The following is an 18,973-nucleotide window of genomic DNA, read 5'->3' as shown; positions in this document are numbered from 1 at the left end:
CAAACTTGGTATATTCTTTGCAAGTGCATGTTGTGTTCTCCTAGGACTTAGTGTTATGTCTGCCACAGTGAACCATAATTGGAAGAGAAAGTGTTAGGTAGTGTAATGTAATAAATGTGTATCTTTTACATTTTGCTGCAGACTCTATAGAAAGTTATACACATTTATCTGACAAAGATACTTGAGTGTGATCATAAGAAAAAAAAACAAGGTTATTTTTTCCAGGGAAAACTTAATTTCCCTAATTTTTCTGAGATACTTACCTGATTCATATTGTTGAAACTATATACATATTCATTTGACTATATTTTTTTCATTTAAGAGCCAGCTGAACCAAACCAAGTACAAGTATCTGTAGGAGGTAAGTGTTTGTCTTCAGTTATTATCAACAAATAATTTAAAGTAATTTTGAACAAAGTTGCATCTTTTTTTTAAAGGAGACTAATCAATCAAAACAGAAAAATGCCTTTTATTGGTTCCCAGGACACTTTTTCATCTGTATTAATATCATGCTGCATATTGTGAAAAATACTCTGCAGCAAAAATTATTATTCAAATAATTTTACGAAGGAGTTCTATGAATTGTTGTTCTTGGTTGGTGAGTCATGACTATATATAGGCTTTGAGTGATTGCTCACATCCTGAATTATTTAGCGCAGTAGTTTGCACCATTTATGCAAGCGAATGATTGCCATCACTGGGAAATTTTAATGCCATGTTGGCCTGAATGTACTGTGTTGGGGAGGGGGAGTATTGTTGTTCTTCCAGAACTTAAGCTCTGGAAAACATCCAACTTTCCTGTAGTCCAAGAATATACTTGAGTTGTACCTCTTTCAGATGTTGATATATGTGAGACCAAGGAGGCTGTAGCTCTTCTACCTGCCCTGTGCTTTTGCATGTGATCTTGGAGCATTAGGAATACTGAATGGCCCTGAGAGTGGGGATGCTGGTGTCTGCTGTGTGCTCGGGTCCTGTAAGTGCTGCCTCTGCTGTCCCCTCCTGTCAGCATGGTCCTGGGTGGCTGTGGCTGCCTCTGGCGTGGCTGGCAGAGGGGATCCGAGGTGCTGCGACAGTTTGACAGGGTTCTGTCCTCGAGGCAGTCTGAGAGGGGCTCAGTAGCAACTTGACAGCGGCGTAGCCAACAGCACCGGGATGGAAACTGCTGTGCATCAGCACTTGATGTCTTAAACGTCTCGAGTTCATTCCCTGATCCTTCCTCAGTTCCCCCAAAAGAGAAAGCAGCAAACCTAAGCACTCCCGTTCTTCTCTATCCTCTTCCATGGAAATGCCCTTTCTGGTCTCTGTTGCTTCAGCTTCCCTGTTGTGTCACTGAACTCACAGAAAAGCCAACATGCTCAACCAGAACTACTGTTACAAGCTCAGTTACAGGTTCACTCTGAGTGTTACGAGTAGGCCTTTCTCAGAGTATAGATCAGTCCTGTTGCAGCCATCAAGACAAAAAGAAGGCAAGTGTTAGGCTCACGGTAGAGCTGAGCTGCTGATTTTAAGCTCACAGTTACTGAAAGCTGAAACATCAGATGTCTTTATAATGCCAGAACTATGTGGGATCACTGAAATTATTAGCTGATGGAGACAACTGTTCCTGAATACCTTAATGTGGAGGAAATCTAGCTATGGGCCTTCAAAGTGATGGTTCTGAAGACATAGACAAGCATTTTTTTGAATTTGTCATCCAAAACCGGTTCAGACCCAGTAACCAGAGGCATGATCTTGAGAAAAGGCCTGCAATTGCTAAAGAACTCAAAATCACTTCAGAACTAGGCTAGAAGGTATAAAATGATCATGTGGTGAAATGGCTTGGCTTTGTAGCGATGAATTACCCTAGCCCTGAACATTCCAAACAACTTCAGTGAGAAACCAATTTCCTTCCATCATATTCTCTGTTTATAAAATGAACACAATGAGGCTCCAGCTCATATAGGCAGGACTGTACAGGCATGAGCTTTCTTTGATTTACCTCCAAGCATACCTGTGAACAAGAAAAAGCAAGGATTTTGTAATTAAGTCTCCTGGAAATTAAAAAAAAATGTATCAAAATACGATGAATGCTTTAGCCAACAAGATTAAATTTCTTTCTCTCTTTTTTTTAAGCATATCATAATGCCTTCCTATGTGATACTGTGCATTGAAGAAGAAAAATTAGCTAGAGTCAAAATTTGTTTTGGACAGATTGAGATACAGTAATGTGGAAGTCTGTATCTAGTTGAGAAGAGATGGGGAAAAAAATCTGAAAAACAGTGCTGTGAAAACAGGAGTTTGTCAATGAATGTTAGTTCAATAACTAACCCAGAAGGCATCATTTGAGCACAAGTAGGTTCAGATGCTGTTAGCTAGCTTTGGAAGACATCTTAAAAATGTGAAACAGCAGTCATGCCTGATGTATTTGAAGTTTTGAGCTGCAGACTTACCTGTGAGTGTTTGAAAAGCTTCACGCAGCATTGCATATCCCACGAGGTGGTTTTAGGAAGGAGTGGTCTTGGGGAATGTCAGAGAGGAGGGAGGAGGCCTGAAGAGCAGGATGCAGACCAAAACAGTGACGTATCTGGTATTTTTTCATTGATTGTGTTGTTTCCTTTTTGGATTAAGTACCTTTCCAGCCCAATGAATATTTCAGCTACATAAAAAACATTTCTGTTCTTTAAAAGCTAGAGTTCTCTAAGGTCCCAAGCTGTTCTACAGTGAAGTGAATATGATAATTTCAATGAAATCGGATTTTTTAGTTACTGTTAATAGTTTAAAAGGATAAATTAATGCTTTGCATATTTTCCTAATTTTTTACTTAAGCACAACAATGACAACAAAATTGATTGGGAAGTTCCCTTTTTTCTTAATTAATATCTGCTTTTTCAACAGATACTACAAAAACAGAAGAAAATTCTCAGATAAAGCAAGAACCAGATCCAACGTGGTAGATCTCATCAATACTGGGTAAAAGAATTTAGTGTTTCTTGAAGCCAGCACCTGTCAAGGAATAATATTTTTATATTTTTGGGAGGGGAGAAGAGGGCTGAGATACAGGACTAAATGACAGAAGGTGCCAGTCCTTTACTTGTGAATAACTTCTGTTAGTCTCAGTTCTCACCTATAAAATGTAGGAAGTTTTCACTACCTTATCCAAATACAATGTAAAGCACACTGTGTTCAAATTTGTGAGGCAGTCGGTCCCAAGAAAATGTGGCCTATAAATAAAAATGGGTGGTGGTAATTACATCCATCAGAGGCAGAGTAAATGAAAGATTAGAGAATTACTGTTTACAAAGAGCTCTGACATTGTTGTGTGAAAGAACATTATTATTCTTGGTAAATCCTATATATTTTCAAATTGTAATTGAGCAGGAAAGCTCTTCAGTATGATTACAATATTGTCTAAACTTGGCACACTTGATAAAGCTATTAGCTGTGATAACAAACCACCTTTCTTTAAAAGTTTTTTTTCTTTTCCATTAACTTTTATGAAAGGCTTAGTTTAATTTCCAATGCAAAAAGGTCTGAATCTTTCTCTTATACTATTTTTAACTTCACTCATTCCTGAAAATTACATTTTGATGGAGGTGGAGAGCAGTGCTAGCAATGTCATCATGTGACCAAGTGTAAAAGGCTGACCCACACGGTTGTGTCTCTACGCTTCATTCAGAGAAAATGGCAATTTTAAGCTGTCGCAGCTCTGCAGTACTTTTTTCCTTTTCAGTTTTTTTGATAATACTCCCAAACCAGATATTTTCCTCGTTGTGTAATGTTTGATACTTTAGCAATTTGATTTGGTTGATATAAAGCTGAGTGCATTTGTTTAGTATACTTAAGCCTGTCTAGCTTTAGCAAGAAAAATGCATGATACTCATCTCAGAGGAGAAAACGTGTACTATTCCAGTTCTGAGGGCACAGACAGGCAATCAGCAAAACCGAGCTCTGGTTCTTCATTTCTGCTGACCTAAGCAGCTGAGAGCGATCGTGCGGTTTGCCCCTCGCGTGAAGCACTGGCTGGGGGAGCCTGGAGCCCTGCGGGTTTCACTCCTGGCACCATCCAGCTTTTTGGAGACAAGGGCAGCCTCGGCCTCAGCCCTCCCTCCGTGCAGCACAAACACAGCCTGGTACATGGAGGGCTGCTGACGGCATTGGGATAGGGGACGGAAGGGACAAATCCATAAATGATTTAGTAGAAACTGGCAGAGGCTGAGATACCAGCACACCAGCTGTCTGTGCCCTGAGAATTATACAGCACTAGTCTTCCTAATAAATTGGTGAAGTCTGCTTCAGAAGTATTTGTCCTAAAACTGAACATGGCAGGAGAAAATATACTGAAGAAAAACTTTGCATTTGTTGTGGGAAGCACTTCACCCAGTGGAGGTATAAAAATCCATCTCACCCACTAAAGGTCACGGAAATTTTGACTGAGCAATGGCTGCACAATTTGGTCCTGCAGTGTTTTGGCCTTCTGGATGCTTTAGGCCATCCACTGAATTTATACTAAAGCAAATATTTGATCTAAATTCTCACAGAGACCACTTAAGCACACATTTAATCTCATATATATTGAGAGCAATATTCAGCTTCGGCATGCTCTCTGAATCTAGGCCTAAAGAACTAAAAGGCAACACAAACTACTGCTGCAATGAAACTAACTCACTTTTGTAATTTTTCTTACCTAGTCAGAAGCATCCGGTTCTGAGAAGAGCCTGCCGGGACTGTCTTGAGCTGTGTAATATAACTGTATAAGAGAAGTACCTTCTATACAAACCCTTTTTGTACTTTTAGATAGAAATGTCTACTTTTTCAGCAGTTCTGTGAATTGACTTAAAGCAAAGAATGACTGTAGATTTGGAATGGCTGGTTTCACTTTGGAATATATTATAAGGACTAAATTTGATGCAGCAGTGCTGGGGAGATGACAGGGATTAAAATCACCAGGGACTTAACAGAGGCTGTCTACATTTCCCAATGAATTTCACTGTACCTGAATGCATCTCAGCTTTTGTAATGAAGAAAAATTCCTGCAAGTAGTTCAGTTTGTTAGTTTTACTTTGGGAAGAAAAATCACTAAGTTTTTTGGTTCTTACTCCTTTAATGGCTGATTGGACAATAGTATCTGTATATTTGAACTAATTTTTCCTTTGATATCTATCACAAGTCACATGTTTTTCATAAATAAAAGATAAACTGGTTCACTTGACCGTTAGTATGCATTAATGAGATGGACTGTGAAATGGTCAGTATTTCAGTGTGCGGATTAGGAACCAATTTAAATTAAACCTTGTTATAGTTTGTTCCATTAACTCAAAGTAGTAAGTGCATGTTTTATCAGAATACCACGTGGCTTATGTATGATGGGTCTGGTCTTGCAGTCCTAACATAGGCAAAACTCGCATGGACTTGTGAGAGCTTTTCTCCTGGAGGCTGTGGGGCATGCCTTTCTGTTCACCTAGAACTAGTTATGGAAACATATGCTACAAGCTGCTGTAAGTCCTACTATGTCAAAAGTTAAGTCCCCTGTAGTCCTGGTTATGCCCCACATCATGTAAGAGACTCATGTACGCAGTTTTTTGAAGTTTCACAAACCATAAGAGATGTAAAGAGATGTATGATAATCTCTATAGAGAAGATACAAATTATTGTAAAGGTTTCTCTTTTATTGGCATGAATTTGGGATGACTGCATTATGCACAAATGGTGAACCTTATTCCCTGATTAAGAAATAAAGACCTTTCTGATGCTTTTCATGGCTGTCCATGCAGTGTACATTTACCTATTTTACAGCAAATGAAGTCCTAGCAGTAATTCTGTAGGCGAGTAGAACATGCTCTAGCATAGTTACTCATTTCAGTGAAGGAAGTAAGTTCCAGTCATGCCTTTCAGACAGGATTCCAGCTCCGGGTGGGTGAGGTTGTTGTGTCTTCAAGGAAAATTTTGAAGTCTTAAATTCAACTGGGTACAGTGTCTGTTGCCTGGGAGCAACCTGAAATTCAGCAGATGAATTCAGAGCAGCACATGCTCTGTCATTCTGGAGGCGAGGGAGAGCTGTAGGACACGTGCTTGCGTTTTCACGATTGCTCCGTGCAGATCTAGGTGCTGCCACTTAAGCATTCAGGCGGTGTGCCATCCATGTCAGCAGGAGCAGGGTTAGCTCCGTGATGATTTTGAAAACACCGGTCCTGGTTGTACCTTCCAGCTCTCCATATGGGAACCGGTGGTGACCGAGGCAGCGCTGCCTTCCTGCCTCAGCAAACAGCCCCTTTCTCAGTCCCAGGGGAACGAGCCTGTTGATGTAACGTACCTGCTCTCAGCTGTATGGGCACTGTCCCAGATTGTAACCACGGACAGAGTTCACTGGTGATTACTTTAATAGACATGCTCAGTTAATGTACCTCCATAAATAGGTTGTTATCAGGGCAGCGGCCGGTTTCGCGATTGCTGCTAGAAATGTTCAGAACGGGGAAATGAGTTCATGCAGCTTTCCCCGGGTCTTCAGCTGGCTCTTGACTTCCCTTTTTGAAAAAGCGGAAGGATGGTCCATCCCTTCTTCACTCGCAGCTATTTTTCGGAGGCACTTTTGCACAGCTGCCTGCCCAGCAAGGCTCTGTATTGCTGATAGAATCGTTAGTGCTCCCTCAAAATCAGGGCGAGACATCTTTAGTGAAAGAACTGCGAAAATGAGTAATTCCAGGCTACTGCCTTGTCAAGTCTGTAACAGCAGAGTGTGGACATCCTGCAACTTCATGTGAAGGAGATGGGAAAAAAAAAAAAAAAAAATGAAGTGAAAAACGATGCAGTGGTTCTGCTGGAAGGACTGGAGTCCCTGTGACGCTGGGGATAGGGGGGTGGTGTGCGTTGTGTCCGTCCCGCTGCGGGGCTGTCAGTGATGCTGAGGGGTGCGGCAGCATTCGACACTGAAGTCTCTTTTTGGTCTCAGACATTTTGAATTCTATCCAGTAGAGAGAAATTAGACTGACAAAATAATCGCACCAATATTTATACCTTCCAAATACAATTTTATATTAAAAAAATTATATATCTATATATAGTCCTAACAGGTAGCAGACTTTTAAGATGTTGACCATGTATGAAAATCTCACTCATTTCCAAACTGGTAATACATGAGGTGTTTCACTCTTTGAGTATTGAGTGATAATATCCTAAAAAGCCTTGTTTGTACTAATAAATAAATAAAATTGCAACAACTTACCAGAGCTCTGCATATTTTTTGTTCCAGCAGAGAAGCTTTGTGGTGATGAAGTATCAGCCAAGTATATATTTATCCCCCACGTTTTACTGAGCTTTAGAAGCCTGTCCTGAGCCTTGGGCTGGCTCCTTTCTCTTTACATGGATCCAGAGTTCCTATTTGTGTAGGATCCAGGGTGTCTGTGGTGGAGCCTGGCCTTCCTCGGGTACGGCACCCTGGCTGTTGGCACAGCGGTAACTGCTCCGCGTCCGATGAGGTCCAGCGCCTCTGTCGTGCAGCTGCTGGCCAGTGGTTTTCACTTGGGATTTGAAGTTTTCCACATATAAAACTTGAGCCCTTTCTCCTCGTTTCTTTTTGTGTCTGTCCATCGGTGGCAGACTGCTAAGGAAGAGGGCAGACTTTCATTTTTGATTTTTGCAACAGCTGTTAGAGCACGTAGTACTGTTCACGTAGCAGTTTGCTGTCAGTGACATAAGCAAGGCCTCCCTTGGCTCTGGATTGAATTAAACCACCAAAAAAATCAAAATTACATTTTAAAGAGGGTAGCATTCCTTAAGCTTTTAATTTATGGGAAGATTTGATACTAATTTAGGGTGGAGCGCTACAGAAGAGAGTAGTCTGTTTGACCAAGAACCGATACGCCTCCAGCGCTTTGTCTTCAGTGCCCTCGATTGAAATCTGTCGCCGAAGGTCCCGTACGTGCTGCTCTCACTCCAAAGCAGTGCTGCATTGCTGCAGAGCACTGCGACCAGCTCTCGGCCTGGAGGCCAGTGGGAGTTCTCCATCTCTCAAAAATCAGGTCCTGTGTTCAGATGCCAGCCTTGTTTCCCAAGACATGAATCAGCTCATGAACTCCATAAACTCGCTTGCTTGTCAGATGGGTCATTACTCCTCCAAGAATTTTCTTCTAAAATGGTGTTTCTTGATACCCAGTAACTATGGGACAGTTGGTGGAAACCCTGAGCAGTGTATCATACTGAGTCACTGGTTGCGTCTGGCTGTGAGCTAACCCGCTGCCAGCAGGGAGATCTACAAGCTCCGTTTCATTTCTCACATCACAAGATGAGGAATGAGGAAACAGGAAGAAGCATGCTAATTAAGTGGTTTCCAATTATGCACTGTCTGTAAAGCCGTTTCAAGCTTAGTACAAACAATTGTAATTATGAAATTAGCTTTCATGACAAAGTTTACGGTGGTTCTGCATAAGAAGCAGCAATCTGGCTGTTAACAGAGCAGAATCCAAACAGCCCTAGAGGTAACTTTTTTAATATTACTGGTTGTATAATTTTGCCTGGCATACAGGGAAATCCCCATGTTAAAATAATAAGAAACTAAATTTAAATGACCGTGTTTCTGATCTTGGCTGCAGAACATCATACTTGAGATTCAGGGGAAAGCTAGGGTTAGTGTTTGATTTTTCTGAATGCAGCCGGAGCCAGTTTTTGTCTTCACAGCTACAGTGGGCATCAGGGGCTGCCCCTGCACGGCGGTTTGCTGTTGATGGTGAGCGGGGAGAGCCGGTGGGAGCTCCGCTGGCGCCCGGGGGGCTGCTGCCTGCCAGGAACGGGGGCGCAGGTGCTGCCGGCACCGACCGAGACGCCTCCGCTCCCGCTGAGCGTGGGCTCGCTCTGACGACCAGCTCGCAGCAAGGTGTCGGGCTGCCCGGGCCCCAGCTGCGCCCCGGCACGGGCTGCCGGAGTTGGGGATGGGGCGGGGGGCTCGCGGCCGGCTGGAGCCGAGCTCCTCCCGGGCATCCCCTGGATGCCCAGCACAGACACCCCTTGTACTCGAGGGTGCCCTTGCCGGGGACAAAAGTACTCCTGGGCGCGCCTTTGCCCGCAAGGGGTGTGGGGTTGGTACGTGCGGCCCTCACGCCACTTCAGGCCTTTCTGCTCGGGGCTGGGGGCAGAGGAGGAGGAGGATGGCGGCGCGCTGCCATCCCAGAGAGGCTTTGCGAGGGAACATCGTGCTCTCCCGGGTGGGAGGCAGGGGTCCATCTCCAGCCCCCCTGGGGTTTCCCCCCATGCCCGGCTAAGGCAAGGAGCGGAGCTGCGGCGCTGGGGCTGGCTCAGCTCCCGGGAGGCTGCTCAGCGGAGCCTTTTGGTGGCAGGTTCGGGGGGAGCTGCAGGTGACTGAAAGAAAAACGGTGACGCAAGGGCAGCTCTTGTGCACGCAGCCTGTGGCTGCCCCATCCTGCCTGCGCCGTGCCCCCAGCTTCCCCGCCCGCCCTGGGAGCACAGGACGGCCTCCCAGCCATGCAGGGGACAGTGCGGCCGTCCCCGGGCTCGGGGAGTGTGTTACGTGCCTCGTTCAGCCCGTCCTGCTCTGCTCGGGAGGGTACGGGCTCCTCCGATTGACGTTGCCAAGGCCCTTCTCTGTCCCTGACCCTCTGCAGCAGCACCCTGGGCCATCACGGGGCAGCGTCGGGGGGCGGTGGGGTCGCTTGGCCCACCTGGCCCTGCGCCTTCGCCGGCCTCCGATTTCCGAGGTGCTTCCAGGGCATCCCCCGAGGCCTCCCCGCTGCTGCCGCCTCCCCGGCCTTTGGAGGGGCCAGGCTGGAGACTCCCCACGGGAAACACCGACTCAATAGAAACCACAGCAAGTAAACAACTGCGGGTGTGATTGCAGCAGGACTTCTGCTTTCCCCGGGGGCTTTAACGGCGAAGCAGAGCTGTGCGAAGGCAGAGGGGAGGGGAGGACGCCGAGACGGCCGGGGAGGCAGGAGCAGGGGCCGGAGTGGGACGCCACGGCTGGGAGCAGCTATGGGGGATGCCTTCATCCGGCACATCGAGCTGCTGGGCTACGAGAAAAGGTTCTTCCCCAGCCAGCACTATGTGAGTATGCAGCGACCTTCCGACAAGCTGAGTAGCGAGGACTGGCTGGGGTAAAAAGCCTGGCCAGCAAATTTATTTAGATAAATGTGACTGAGGGCTTTAGAGTATCCCTTTTTTTTTTGGAGGAGGGGGGAGGTCACGGCTAATGGCATGAGCTGGAGGCAGCAAAAGGCTAAAATGTACCAAACATGTAAGATTTTAGGCACCTCCTTTGCAAGCCGTTGGTTACTTCACAGGCTTGGAAAGGGCTTTTTGCTCCTTGACTCCCTCCCGTTTGCACGTTTCTGTCCCCTCTCAGTCCCCACTGACCTTCCCTAGCACCCAGCTTGCAGGGCAAAGCTACTTACGTGGGGGTGATGGAAGAAAAACACGCGGTTTATCAGAAACTGAAAAATATCCACAGAACTCCCCAGGGGCTTCAGCCGCAGCGTGGGGTGGGGTCCCGCTTGCCCGCAGAGCTGCAGCACCTCTGCTTTGCCCCTCAGGTCTACATGTTCCTGGTGAAGTGGAACGACCTCTCCGAAAAGCTCGTCTACCGCCGGTTTACGGAGATATATGAGTTCCACGTGAGTCGTCCCGGGGTGGGCACCGGCCCCCTGCCCAGCACACCAGGGCTTGGGCTGGGGGAAACGAGGAGGGCGAATTCCAGGTTTCTCCCAGTGTTGAGGTGCGGGGTCCAGCCAGAACATGCCAGCGGCGGCAGGGCAAGCGCCAGGAAGGGGGGAAGGCCATGGGCAGGGGTGTGGGTGCCATAGGGGGATCCCCCGGTGCCACCCTCATGGCCATGCCTGGCTCTGCTCCACAGAAGGCGCTGAAGGAGATGTTCCCCATTGAATCTGGGGACATCAGCATGGAGAACCGGATCATCCCACACTTGCCAGGTGAGGGGCACGTGCCGAGGCAGGGGGGTGAAATAGAAATTGCAGCTGGTTGGGAAATTCCTTGGCGGGCCGAGCTCAGCTGACTGCCTCCCGCGCAGGTGCTTGGTGTGATTTCTGTTCCTGCCCACCGGGCTTGAAATCAAAACCCCAGAAAGGTCTGAGCAGCGGCAGTGGTTTCTCCCAACACTTGCCAGCCCTGCAGTCCCCGTCCTTCCCTCTCCGAAGGCTGGGGTCCCCAGAAACGTGTCCCACAGGCTGAGACCTCTGGCTGGTGCAGAGGGTCTGGCTTTGGGGAGCCTGAGCTGAGCTGAGCCCTCCCTTGGTGACACAATCACCGGGTCTGGTTTTAGTGCCTTTATGGCAACACGGATGTTTTGTAAGAGGAAGCAATGCAGTATGTCTTCAGTGACAGGGAATGAGCTGATCCAAAGAACTGATGGTTTGCCCCCAAACAAAGTGCAGGTCAGCAAAATTCCCCCTTATATTTAACTTCCTGTTTTAAAGGAGGGAGGAAGGAGCATGAGAAATAACTGCAGGTTGTGGTCGGCACCTACTGAGGAGGAATTAACCTGAGCCACACAGCAGTGCAGGTGGCATGTCTGGGGGGTTTCCCCTCAGGGCTGGACTAACCACCGCCGTGCCGGGACCCTTCCCATGCGCTGCCGCCGCCACGCTGGGGCTGTTGGCAGCATCCTTGTCCTGTTTGGGGAACTGAAAGCACCGGGGACAAGGCAGGGGCCAGACTGCTGTAGAGGCTTTGCGGGTGCCACCAGCTGCACACGTGCACCCCGATATGGGGTTCCAAACTGGTGTGGGTCGGGGCTGTCAGCGGCATTTTGAAGCTCGGGGGTCCAAAGTGGCTATTGCAGGACACGTGCCGTGGCCAGTGGGATGGTGGGACGTGCACACTCCCCCTGGCCACACTCTGGTCCCCTGAGCCCCTCCTTGTTCCCCAGTGCAGCCGCTGTATTTGCGGCCTGGCAGCTGGGCTTAGTCTGAGCACAGGATGTGGGAGTTATCTTGCAACTGAAACGGAGTTAAATGGGGTCATTTCTGGGCTTGCACGAGCTGTGCAAGGGGCCACAGGCTGCAGGGGACGAGTCCGGCTGCACCGCCTGCAACACCCGGGCTGGGCACTGCACCACGCTGCCCTCCCCGGCCACACTGCCGAAATGAGGAGCCCGTGGCTGTAGTGCTCCTGCAGAACAGCCACAGCCCTGCGGTCAGCTTCTCCCCAGACTTTTTGGCACCGTGCATGGCCCCCCCCGTGTGCCTGCCAAGGCCGGGGCTGGAGCAGCGAGGGAGGAGACGGGGCCGTGCTCCCGCAGAGCTTTGCCTCGTGGGCACCATGCAGCACACTGGGGCCAAATCCACTTCTTTTCACGGCAAAATTAATGATTCAAAGCAGTCTGCTTGAGAAAGACATAAAAATAGGGTTCGCTCTCTGCTTTTTCTGAGCCCTTTCCCCTGTCCCTCAGCCCCGAAGTGGTTTGACGGGCAGCGCTCAACCCAGAACAGGCAGGGCACACTGGCCGAGTACTGCTACACGCTGATCAACCTGCCCCACAAGATCTCCCGGTGCCTGCACGTGGTCAACTTCTTCAAGGTCCGTCACGACGACATGAACCCTGTCACAGACAGCCAGTGAGTCCAGCTGCCTGCCATTTTAGGGAAAATCCTGAGGTCCCTGCCTCGGGTGCTGGCAACAGCCCGCTGGGAGGGCATCACTGCCGGCGACGAGGGGTGGTTGGCATTGAGCTGCCTTTGCTCTGACCCATCTAGGATCAAGAAGCCCGAGGTCTTCCTCCTGCCAAAGGATTCCAAGAAAAGCCCCAGCGGTAAGAGACCTCAGAGGGGTGCGAGCAGCAAAGCCAGGCAGGGAGAGGGGCAGTCATCCCATGGCAGATGCCCTGACCGAGAGCACCCTCCGTGCCAGAGCTGCAGCTGGGAGGAAACCACAGCCTCAGGGGGAATGAGCTTGTTTGGGACCAGAAGAGTCTGGGAGAGTGCTCTGGGCTTTTCTGGGGCTGCTTTTGGCCTGCCTGAAACAGGGTATTTCCGTGCCGGGGGCTGGGAGAGGGAACGTCTCTCACTTCTCCCATGCAGACATTACGGGCCCCATTGTCCTGCAAACGTACCGAGCCATCGCCGACTACGAGAAGAGCTCCACATCCGAGATGGCTCTAAAAGCTGGGGACATGGTGGATGTCGTGGAGAAGAGCGAGAGCGGTATGTGTCCATCCCTCCAGAGAGCCCCCAAGGGCCAGGCCCCCCCCGGCCACCATTTCAGCAGGGACAGGGACTGCCCTTGCATCTCATGTCCAAATGCAGCATGCGAGTTATCTGCAGCGGTGTATGGTTAAAGGGTAGGCAATTGTATCAGGGTCTCCTGATGGAGAAGAGAAGCTCGGAGCAAATGCAACCAGCAGCACCAAACCTCTCAGTGCTTCCTGTCCCCTTGGGACATGTTTCACATTCACATGGAGCCACATGACAGTCAGTTTTGGCCAGTGAGGGTGTGGGGCAATCCTAGAAAACCATGCAACCTCCTCACATTTCTCAGCCTGTGAAGTTTCCTGCCCGGGAGGAAAGAGGATGAACTGTCCAAGCTCCCTGGTTGCACCATGTAAACAGAGACCAGCCGCAGAGCTGTCCCTTTTGTCCAGGCACGTGGCTGCGCCTACCCCGGCCAGGGACAGACCCACTGCCAGTGCCCCCCCAGTGCCCCCACAACACCCTCTGCTCTTGCCCACGGGCTGCTTTCCTTGCAGGCTGGTGGTTCTGCCAGTTGAAAAATAAACGGGGCTGGGTGCCAGCTGCCTATCTGGAGCCGATGGATGGTCCTGATGAGTCTGAAGAGCAGGAGCCCAACTATGCAGGTAAAATGTTGGGGTAACCAGGGTGTGCAGCAGAGCACAGCCTGCCGCAGCTGCCCGCTCGGATGGCTCATTGCAAGGCTCCCGTCGGGCAGTCCACACCGAGCAGCACTGCTGGGCAGGGAGATGTTGCTGTAAGAGCTTCCAGGAGGGATAAATCTCATGGTTCAGTGTCTCAGTGTCAACCTCAGGAGCTTCCCATGACCTGCAACTCAGCTTTAGATGTTTGTTTTGGCTGATCGCAGATGCACATCTTCAGCCAGTGGCTGTCCTGAGCTAGCTGGGTGAATGCTGAGTTGCTGGGTTAGCAATGGAGCATGGTGTAGCATCCGACCGAAGGGACAGGCTTTCCCCAGTGCTTGGCTTCTGCAGTCTCCTTATCAATCCTCTGCATCGCCCCACAGAGACTGCAGGGCCTTATGACACCGAGCGGAGGAAGGATCCTGCAGACTCATGCTGATTGCTCTCCTGGCTTGGTCTTTGTGGTTTTTGAAACACTACAACAGACTCTATTAGCACAACACTTCCTTCTTCCTCATTTATTCACCCGAATTACAAACAGGCTCTTCAGCAGAGATGGGTGTGCTTCCACTGCTTGCATTCTCAGCTTTTTCCTGGAGAGGTGCTGAAGGGGCTGGGATGAGCCACAGGCACTGTGACAAGGCTGGGGGGAAGCTGGAATCCAAACTTGGACACCTGGAGCACCCTGGGTCTTGCCTAAAATGTAGGGCAGATGCTCTGGTGCCTGCTCTCCTCAGTGGCTGGAGAGGCTGAGCCCCATCCCTGGAGCGGTGGCACACAACCTGCTGTCCCGGTTTTGTGCGCAGGTGAGCAGTACGTTGTCCAGAAAAGCTACACAGCCGTGGAGGAGGATGAGCTGACCCTCAAGGAGGGTGATACCATCGAAGTCATCCACAAGCTCCTTGATGGCTGGTGGGTCATCAGGTGAGAGACGCCAAGAACAAATCAGGCAAGCGGGATTTGGGCAGGGGAAAGGGATGAACCGGCCGTTTTCTGCATCGGGGCTGTGAAAGCCACGGACAGTTTGGTGCCACTGCCCAGCACTTCCTTCTGCAGGGCTGCTTCTAGCAGCCTGTGGCTTTGCCAAATGTTAGGTGTTGCAGCTGGGGCTTCCTCTGCTGGGGGCTTCTGAAATATCCAAAGAGACATCAGATGGGGAAAAATTGTATCTGTTATTTTACCTCTAATTATTCTGGCACATTTTGCCTTTGCAAAACTTCATCTTTCATCCCAGCCCTGGCCTGCCCTGCAAACTCGGGCTTTCCCAAGGGGAACCCCAGCTGCATTTGTGCTCTTGAGAGTCACAGATTGCGTATTTCCATCAGGACATGGCATGGCTGCAAACCCTGGAGATCCTCCTGCCCCAGCCTGTGCCCAGGCGAGTGGCACTGGGAGGATCTCCCGGTGTTTGCAGTGTGCTGGGCTGGAAGGGGACACGGGCCAGGGACCAGGGAGTGTTTCCTGAGCACAGGGTGTCTGGCAGGAGGCCCTGAGTGATGCTTCAAGAGCCCAGCAAAACCCACCAGGGGAGATAATACGAGCTGGTGAGCCTCTGAAAGCTGTGAGCCTTTGCTCTGTCTGCTACCTACTTGCTTTTGGAATTCAAGCCACACTTTCAGAGAGAGCCACAGGCACACAAGGTGGGGGGACAGTGAAGCCCCCCTCGCTGCATGCGACGGGAGAAATACCCCACCCAGCACCAGCTGGGGACAGGCACGAGGAGGTGGTGGTTACAGAGCCACGACTGCAAGTGATGTTGCTTTGTGTTGCACTGCAGGAAGGATGAAACCACGGGTTATTATCCCTCCATGTACCTGCAGAAAGCCGGGGAGGTGAACAAGTCTGTGAAGAGTGAGCTGAGGAACCGGAGTGCTCCTCCGCGGAGGTAGGAGAAGCCTTGGGGCGGGAGAGGGGGGAGCTAAAGCTCTTCTTCGAGAGGAGTGAAATGAAACCAGACAGTGATTTGTGGTGTCCCTTGTTCACCCTGGCAATGAGGAACTGCCCCAGAGAGGCATGAGCAGGGCAAAGACAGACCAGGAGGCAGATCCTGGAGGGCTGCATCAAAACTAGCTCTGTGCTGCCCGACTTCTGCAGGCGGAGAGGCACCCCAGCATTTCTGATGTGGAGCTGCACGATCCTTGCTCCAACAGGTCCTCCAGCCAGATGTATTTCTCCTTGTCCTCCTGCAAAGTTTCTCTTCTGGGCTAATCTCATTTCATTTTCAAATTGGCCCTTTTCTTATTTCCTAAGTGCATCCACTGAATCTTGGAGAAGCGAGGAGAGATTTGACTAATCAGGCCTGCCAAATGGCCTAATCTGATGGGAGGATTTGAGCTAATGGAAGGGATTTTATTTTGATTAAAAAGATAAAAAGCAATAATAACTCATTAATTCTGATGCAAAGAAAACTGCTAGGAAGGGCAGATCTTGCAGCTAACTTTTCTTCCCTACAAGAAAGCACGGCAGCCTTGCTAAAAAATCTCTTGAAATCCAGCTCTGCTGGAGCACGGATTGAGTGTGAGACAATGTAAAATGGCCCAAATCCACCTGAGTGCAGTGATGCTCCCTTCGAGGAGGTGAGGTGGCCTGTTTCAAGGACAGTGACCTCCCCCCCCATGGTGGATGCTGTCCCTGCTGTGCCGGTGACTGGGCCCTGTTGCAAAGGTGGTGACTTGCCGCTGTGGGCAAGAGCTTTGCTGTGAAATGGGGTGCGTGCTCAGCCCAGGGAGGGGCTGAAGGTAGATGGGCACGTTGCCTTGAGCAGAGCAGGAGGGCGATGCCGTGGGATGGGCGTCAGGAGCCACCTTGCTCGTGCCCTGGCAGTGAAGACAAAGCGGTGGCCTCCGTCTGCCTGCCCGGGGACGGTCCCCGTCGCCGGGGGTTCCCCTGCGGCAGCACGCCGCCGCGCAGCCCCAGGCTGATCAGCCTTTCACTTCTCTCTGTAGTTTCTCTGCTGTTGGCTCAACACTGCACATCCAGGTGCACACTGACACGTACCCCACACTCTGTTCCCCTGGCCCAGGGACAGAGCACTGGGCACTGGGGGGCCAGGCCAAACCCCACAGCAGGATCTTAGCGTTGCAGCCAGTATAGATGCCATATGTGTCTGTCCATCCATTCAAAATCAAAGCTGTAGATTACTTCCAGGGCTGTCTTGAGCTATGGGGAAAACCTCATGCCCATCTCGTCTGATCTACCTTGCCATTCCCATCATTGCTTTCCAGGCTTGTGCTCAGGCTTCACCCTCCAGTATTTGCTTTGAAAAGCACTGCTCCAGCTGCCTCCTAACACACTGTACATCATGTCTCACCTACGGCTGCCCTTGAGGGCTGGCATCTGCCTTCTGCTTTCCACCAGGCATAACCAAAAAAGCAGAAACTGAGGTTTGGGCGAGGCAGAGGAGGAAGCATGGAGGGGAAGATCCTTGTTGTGAAAGTGTGGGGCGTGAGAGCTGCCTGCAGGGCAACTGAAAATTTTGTTTCTGACCCGCTGCAGATCCACCATCCGAAATGTAAAGAGCATCCACAAGCAGAGCCGGAAGCAGATCAGCCAGGAGACCTACAGGAGGAACAGCAGGAAGTACATTCAGAGCCGGAGGAAGATGAAGGAAAACTTCCAGAAGGCAGACAATGTCATCAGTAAGTCTCAACAGGGCCTTTGCCCTGGATGCGGGCTGAAGTCCTGCAGGCACAGCCAGTGCCCTCCAACGCCGGTTTTTGGAGCTGTGGCATGAGCAAACAAGCCTGGGAATCCCTGTGCCATGCTGAAAGATCTGGGTGGGGACGAGGAAACGAGTCTTCTTTTCTCCAAACCCCTCTGCAGCTCATGCTCCAAGGTTGGGCTGTCCCTTCAGGGCAGCACGGCCTCTGGCTCTGCCCCATCACGGGTGGGAGATGATGCAGTAGGACAACACATATAGGTCACACGGTGCCTGTTCACACTTCTCCTACGGTGAAAGCATGTACAGGGAGGTGTTTCTTTTCAGTGAGGTTTCTTACCTCTGGTCTGACAGAGAAGGAGAAGCACATGGTGGCATTTCTGGCCTCAGTAGGTCCTGGTGAAGGTCAGCCACATTTAGGACCTGCACTTTCCTCTGTGCACCTAACCTCACCCGTGCTGCTGTTACCACTAACATTATTATGTACGTTAGCTGTCAGAAAAGCCCCTAGAGAGAGGTGGTGCATAAAGGAGGAGGCTGCCATTGAAGTAAATGCATTAGATCTGGTAAGTCCCGTGCAGGATCCATGACCTTCCCAAGGGAGAGCAGCTCTTTGCACAGATGTGGAGCTGGGCTCCCACCTGAACAGAGCTCCTGGCTGGGAACTGGTGGGTTCATCCCACCACCTTCACCTCCAGGAAGACTATCACATGTGGCTGAGACAGGAGGAGAGGCAGGAGCTTTGGTGACCATTACATAGGAAGCTTTTGAATATTCACATGAAGGTATTGGGTGGTGGAGAGCTCTGACCCATCTGTACCCCCGCTTTACCTGCAGTTGAGAAAAACGAACAAGAGGAGAACAAGCCCAAGGCTCAACCTGCTGTTCCTCCCCGTCCCAGCAAAGACCTCATCCTGAACCGCTGTACCGAGAGCACCCGGAGAAAGATCCTGTGAGCTCTCAGCTCCCCCCGCACCGGCCGGCAGATGCTTTATGTCCTCTAGCTCCTGCACAGCTGGGACTCAGGGCTAGACTGGGGCACCCCGGAGGCTCTGGCCGCAGACCCCAGGGTGCTGCCAGCTGGATCTGTGCAGCCCAGTGCCGGTCTTATCCACCATCATGGCGAGCCCAAGATCTCCTCATGACACAGCGAGGAGGGACCCAGTCCCACTCCACTGGCCTGTGGGGGGGCTGAGGCTTTCACAGCCACTGGAGACTCCTCATTCTAAACCCCCTTTGATCCCTTATTTGTATTTTGAATTATTTTGCATTTCTCACCAATAAATGAGAGGCATATTTCAATGTCTGCCCAGACAGTTGGTCAATGCGGACACTGGGGAGCGGCATGGCGGCAGGAAGGGTGTTTCTCCCCGGTGGGGGATTGGGCAAGGGTCTCTTGCGAAAGATGCCAGTGGGGGGGAAATTGAGTTTTGGGGGCGAAGGGGTGGCAGCTTCCTCCTGGAAGGTGGCTGCTTCGCTCCTGCTGTTGGGAAGCACAGGCTGGGGTG

The 18,973-nt window shown here is 50.3% G+C and overlaps 2 protein-coding genes and 1 long non-coding RNA gene across 10 annotated transcripts in view; 2 read left to right on the top strand and 1 right to left on the bottom strand.

Moving 5' to 3' along the window:
• The window catches only part of GTF2I (general transcription factor IIi), an 80,115-nt gene extending 74,380 nt beyond the window's left edge, over window positions 1-5,735 (top strand). For all 7 annotated transcript variants that reach the window (XM_042791330.1, XM_042791334.1, XM_042791336.1 and 4 more), the window contains 3 exons: window positions 323-361; window positions 2,875-2,949; window positions 4,668-5,735. In XM_042791330.1, the coding sequence (XP_042647264.1) occupies window positions 323-361; window positions 2,875-2,933 (98 nt within the window). In that variant the 3' untranslated portion in view covers window positions 2,934-2,949; window positions 4,668-5,735. The remainder of the gene's footprint in view (window positions 1-322; window positions 362-2,874; window positions 2,950-4,667) is intronic.
• LOC116961761 lies at window positions 5,625-8,337 on the bottom strand. Its single transcript, XR_004407132.2, has 2 exons — window positions 7,199-8,337; window positions 5,625-6,937 (listed from the first exon to the last, which is right to left on the bottom strand). It is a non-coding gene; the product is annotated as an uncharacterized LOC116961761 (long non-coding RNA).
• Window positions 8,338-9,405: 1,068 nt separating this feature from the next.
• NCF1 (neutrophil cytosolic factor 1) lies at window positions 9,406-18,767 on the top strand. Of its 2 annotated transcripts, XM_032993679.2 has the most exons (11): window positions 9,408-10,029; window positions 10,515-10,595; window positions 10,835-10,910; window positions 12,389-12,554; window positions 12,693-12,748; window positions 13,017-13,139; window positions 13,682-13,789; window positions 14,614-14,731; window positions 15,585-15,692; window positions 17,303-17,445; window positions 18,303-18,767. In XM_032993679.2, the coding sequence occupies exons 1-11, from the start codon at window positions 9,958-9,960 to the stop codon at window positions 18,419-18,421; spliced, it is 1,170 nt and encodes a 389-aa protein (XP_032849570.1). In that variant the 5' UTR covers window positions 9,408-9,957; the 3' UTR covers window positions 18,422-18,767. The 2 variants fall into 2 exon arrangements, with proteins under 2 accessions (XP_032849571.1, XP_032849570.1); XM_032993680.2 differs by lacking the exon at window positions 13,017-13,139 and having other exon boundaries at window positions 9,406-10,029.
• The last annotated feature ends 206 nt before the right edge of the window (window positions 18,768-18,973 follow it).

Source organism: Tyto alba, unplaced genomic scaffold (genome assembly GCF_018691265.1).
Source record: "Tyto alba isolate M040663 unplaced genomic scaffold, T.alba_DEE_v4.0 Super-Scaffold_19, whole genome shotgun sequence".
Classification (NCBI taxonomy): Eukaryota; Metazoa; Chordata; class Aves; order Strigiformes; family Tytonidae; genus Tyto; species Tyto alba.
This window is presented reverse-complemented; position numbering and strand designations above follow the sequence as displayed.

Bases quoted from the DNA above. Each gene is read 5' to 3' on its own strand.
- NCF1 (XM_032993679.2), top strand. From the start codon at position 9,958: ATGGGGGATGCCTTCATCCGGCACATCGAGCTGCTGGGCTACGAGAAA. The intron at 15,693-17,302 runs GTAGGAGAAGCC...GACCCGCTGCAG, and splicing joins CGGAGTGCTCCTCCGCGGAG to ATCCACCATCCGAAATGTAA. The intron at 17,446-18,302 runs GTAAGTCTCAAC...CTTTACCTGCAG, and splicing joins GAAGGCAGACAATGTCATCA to TTGAGAAAAACGAACAAGAG.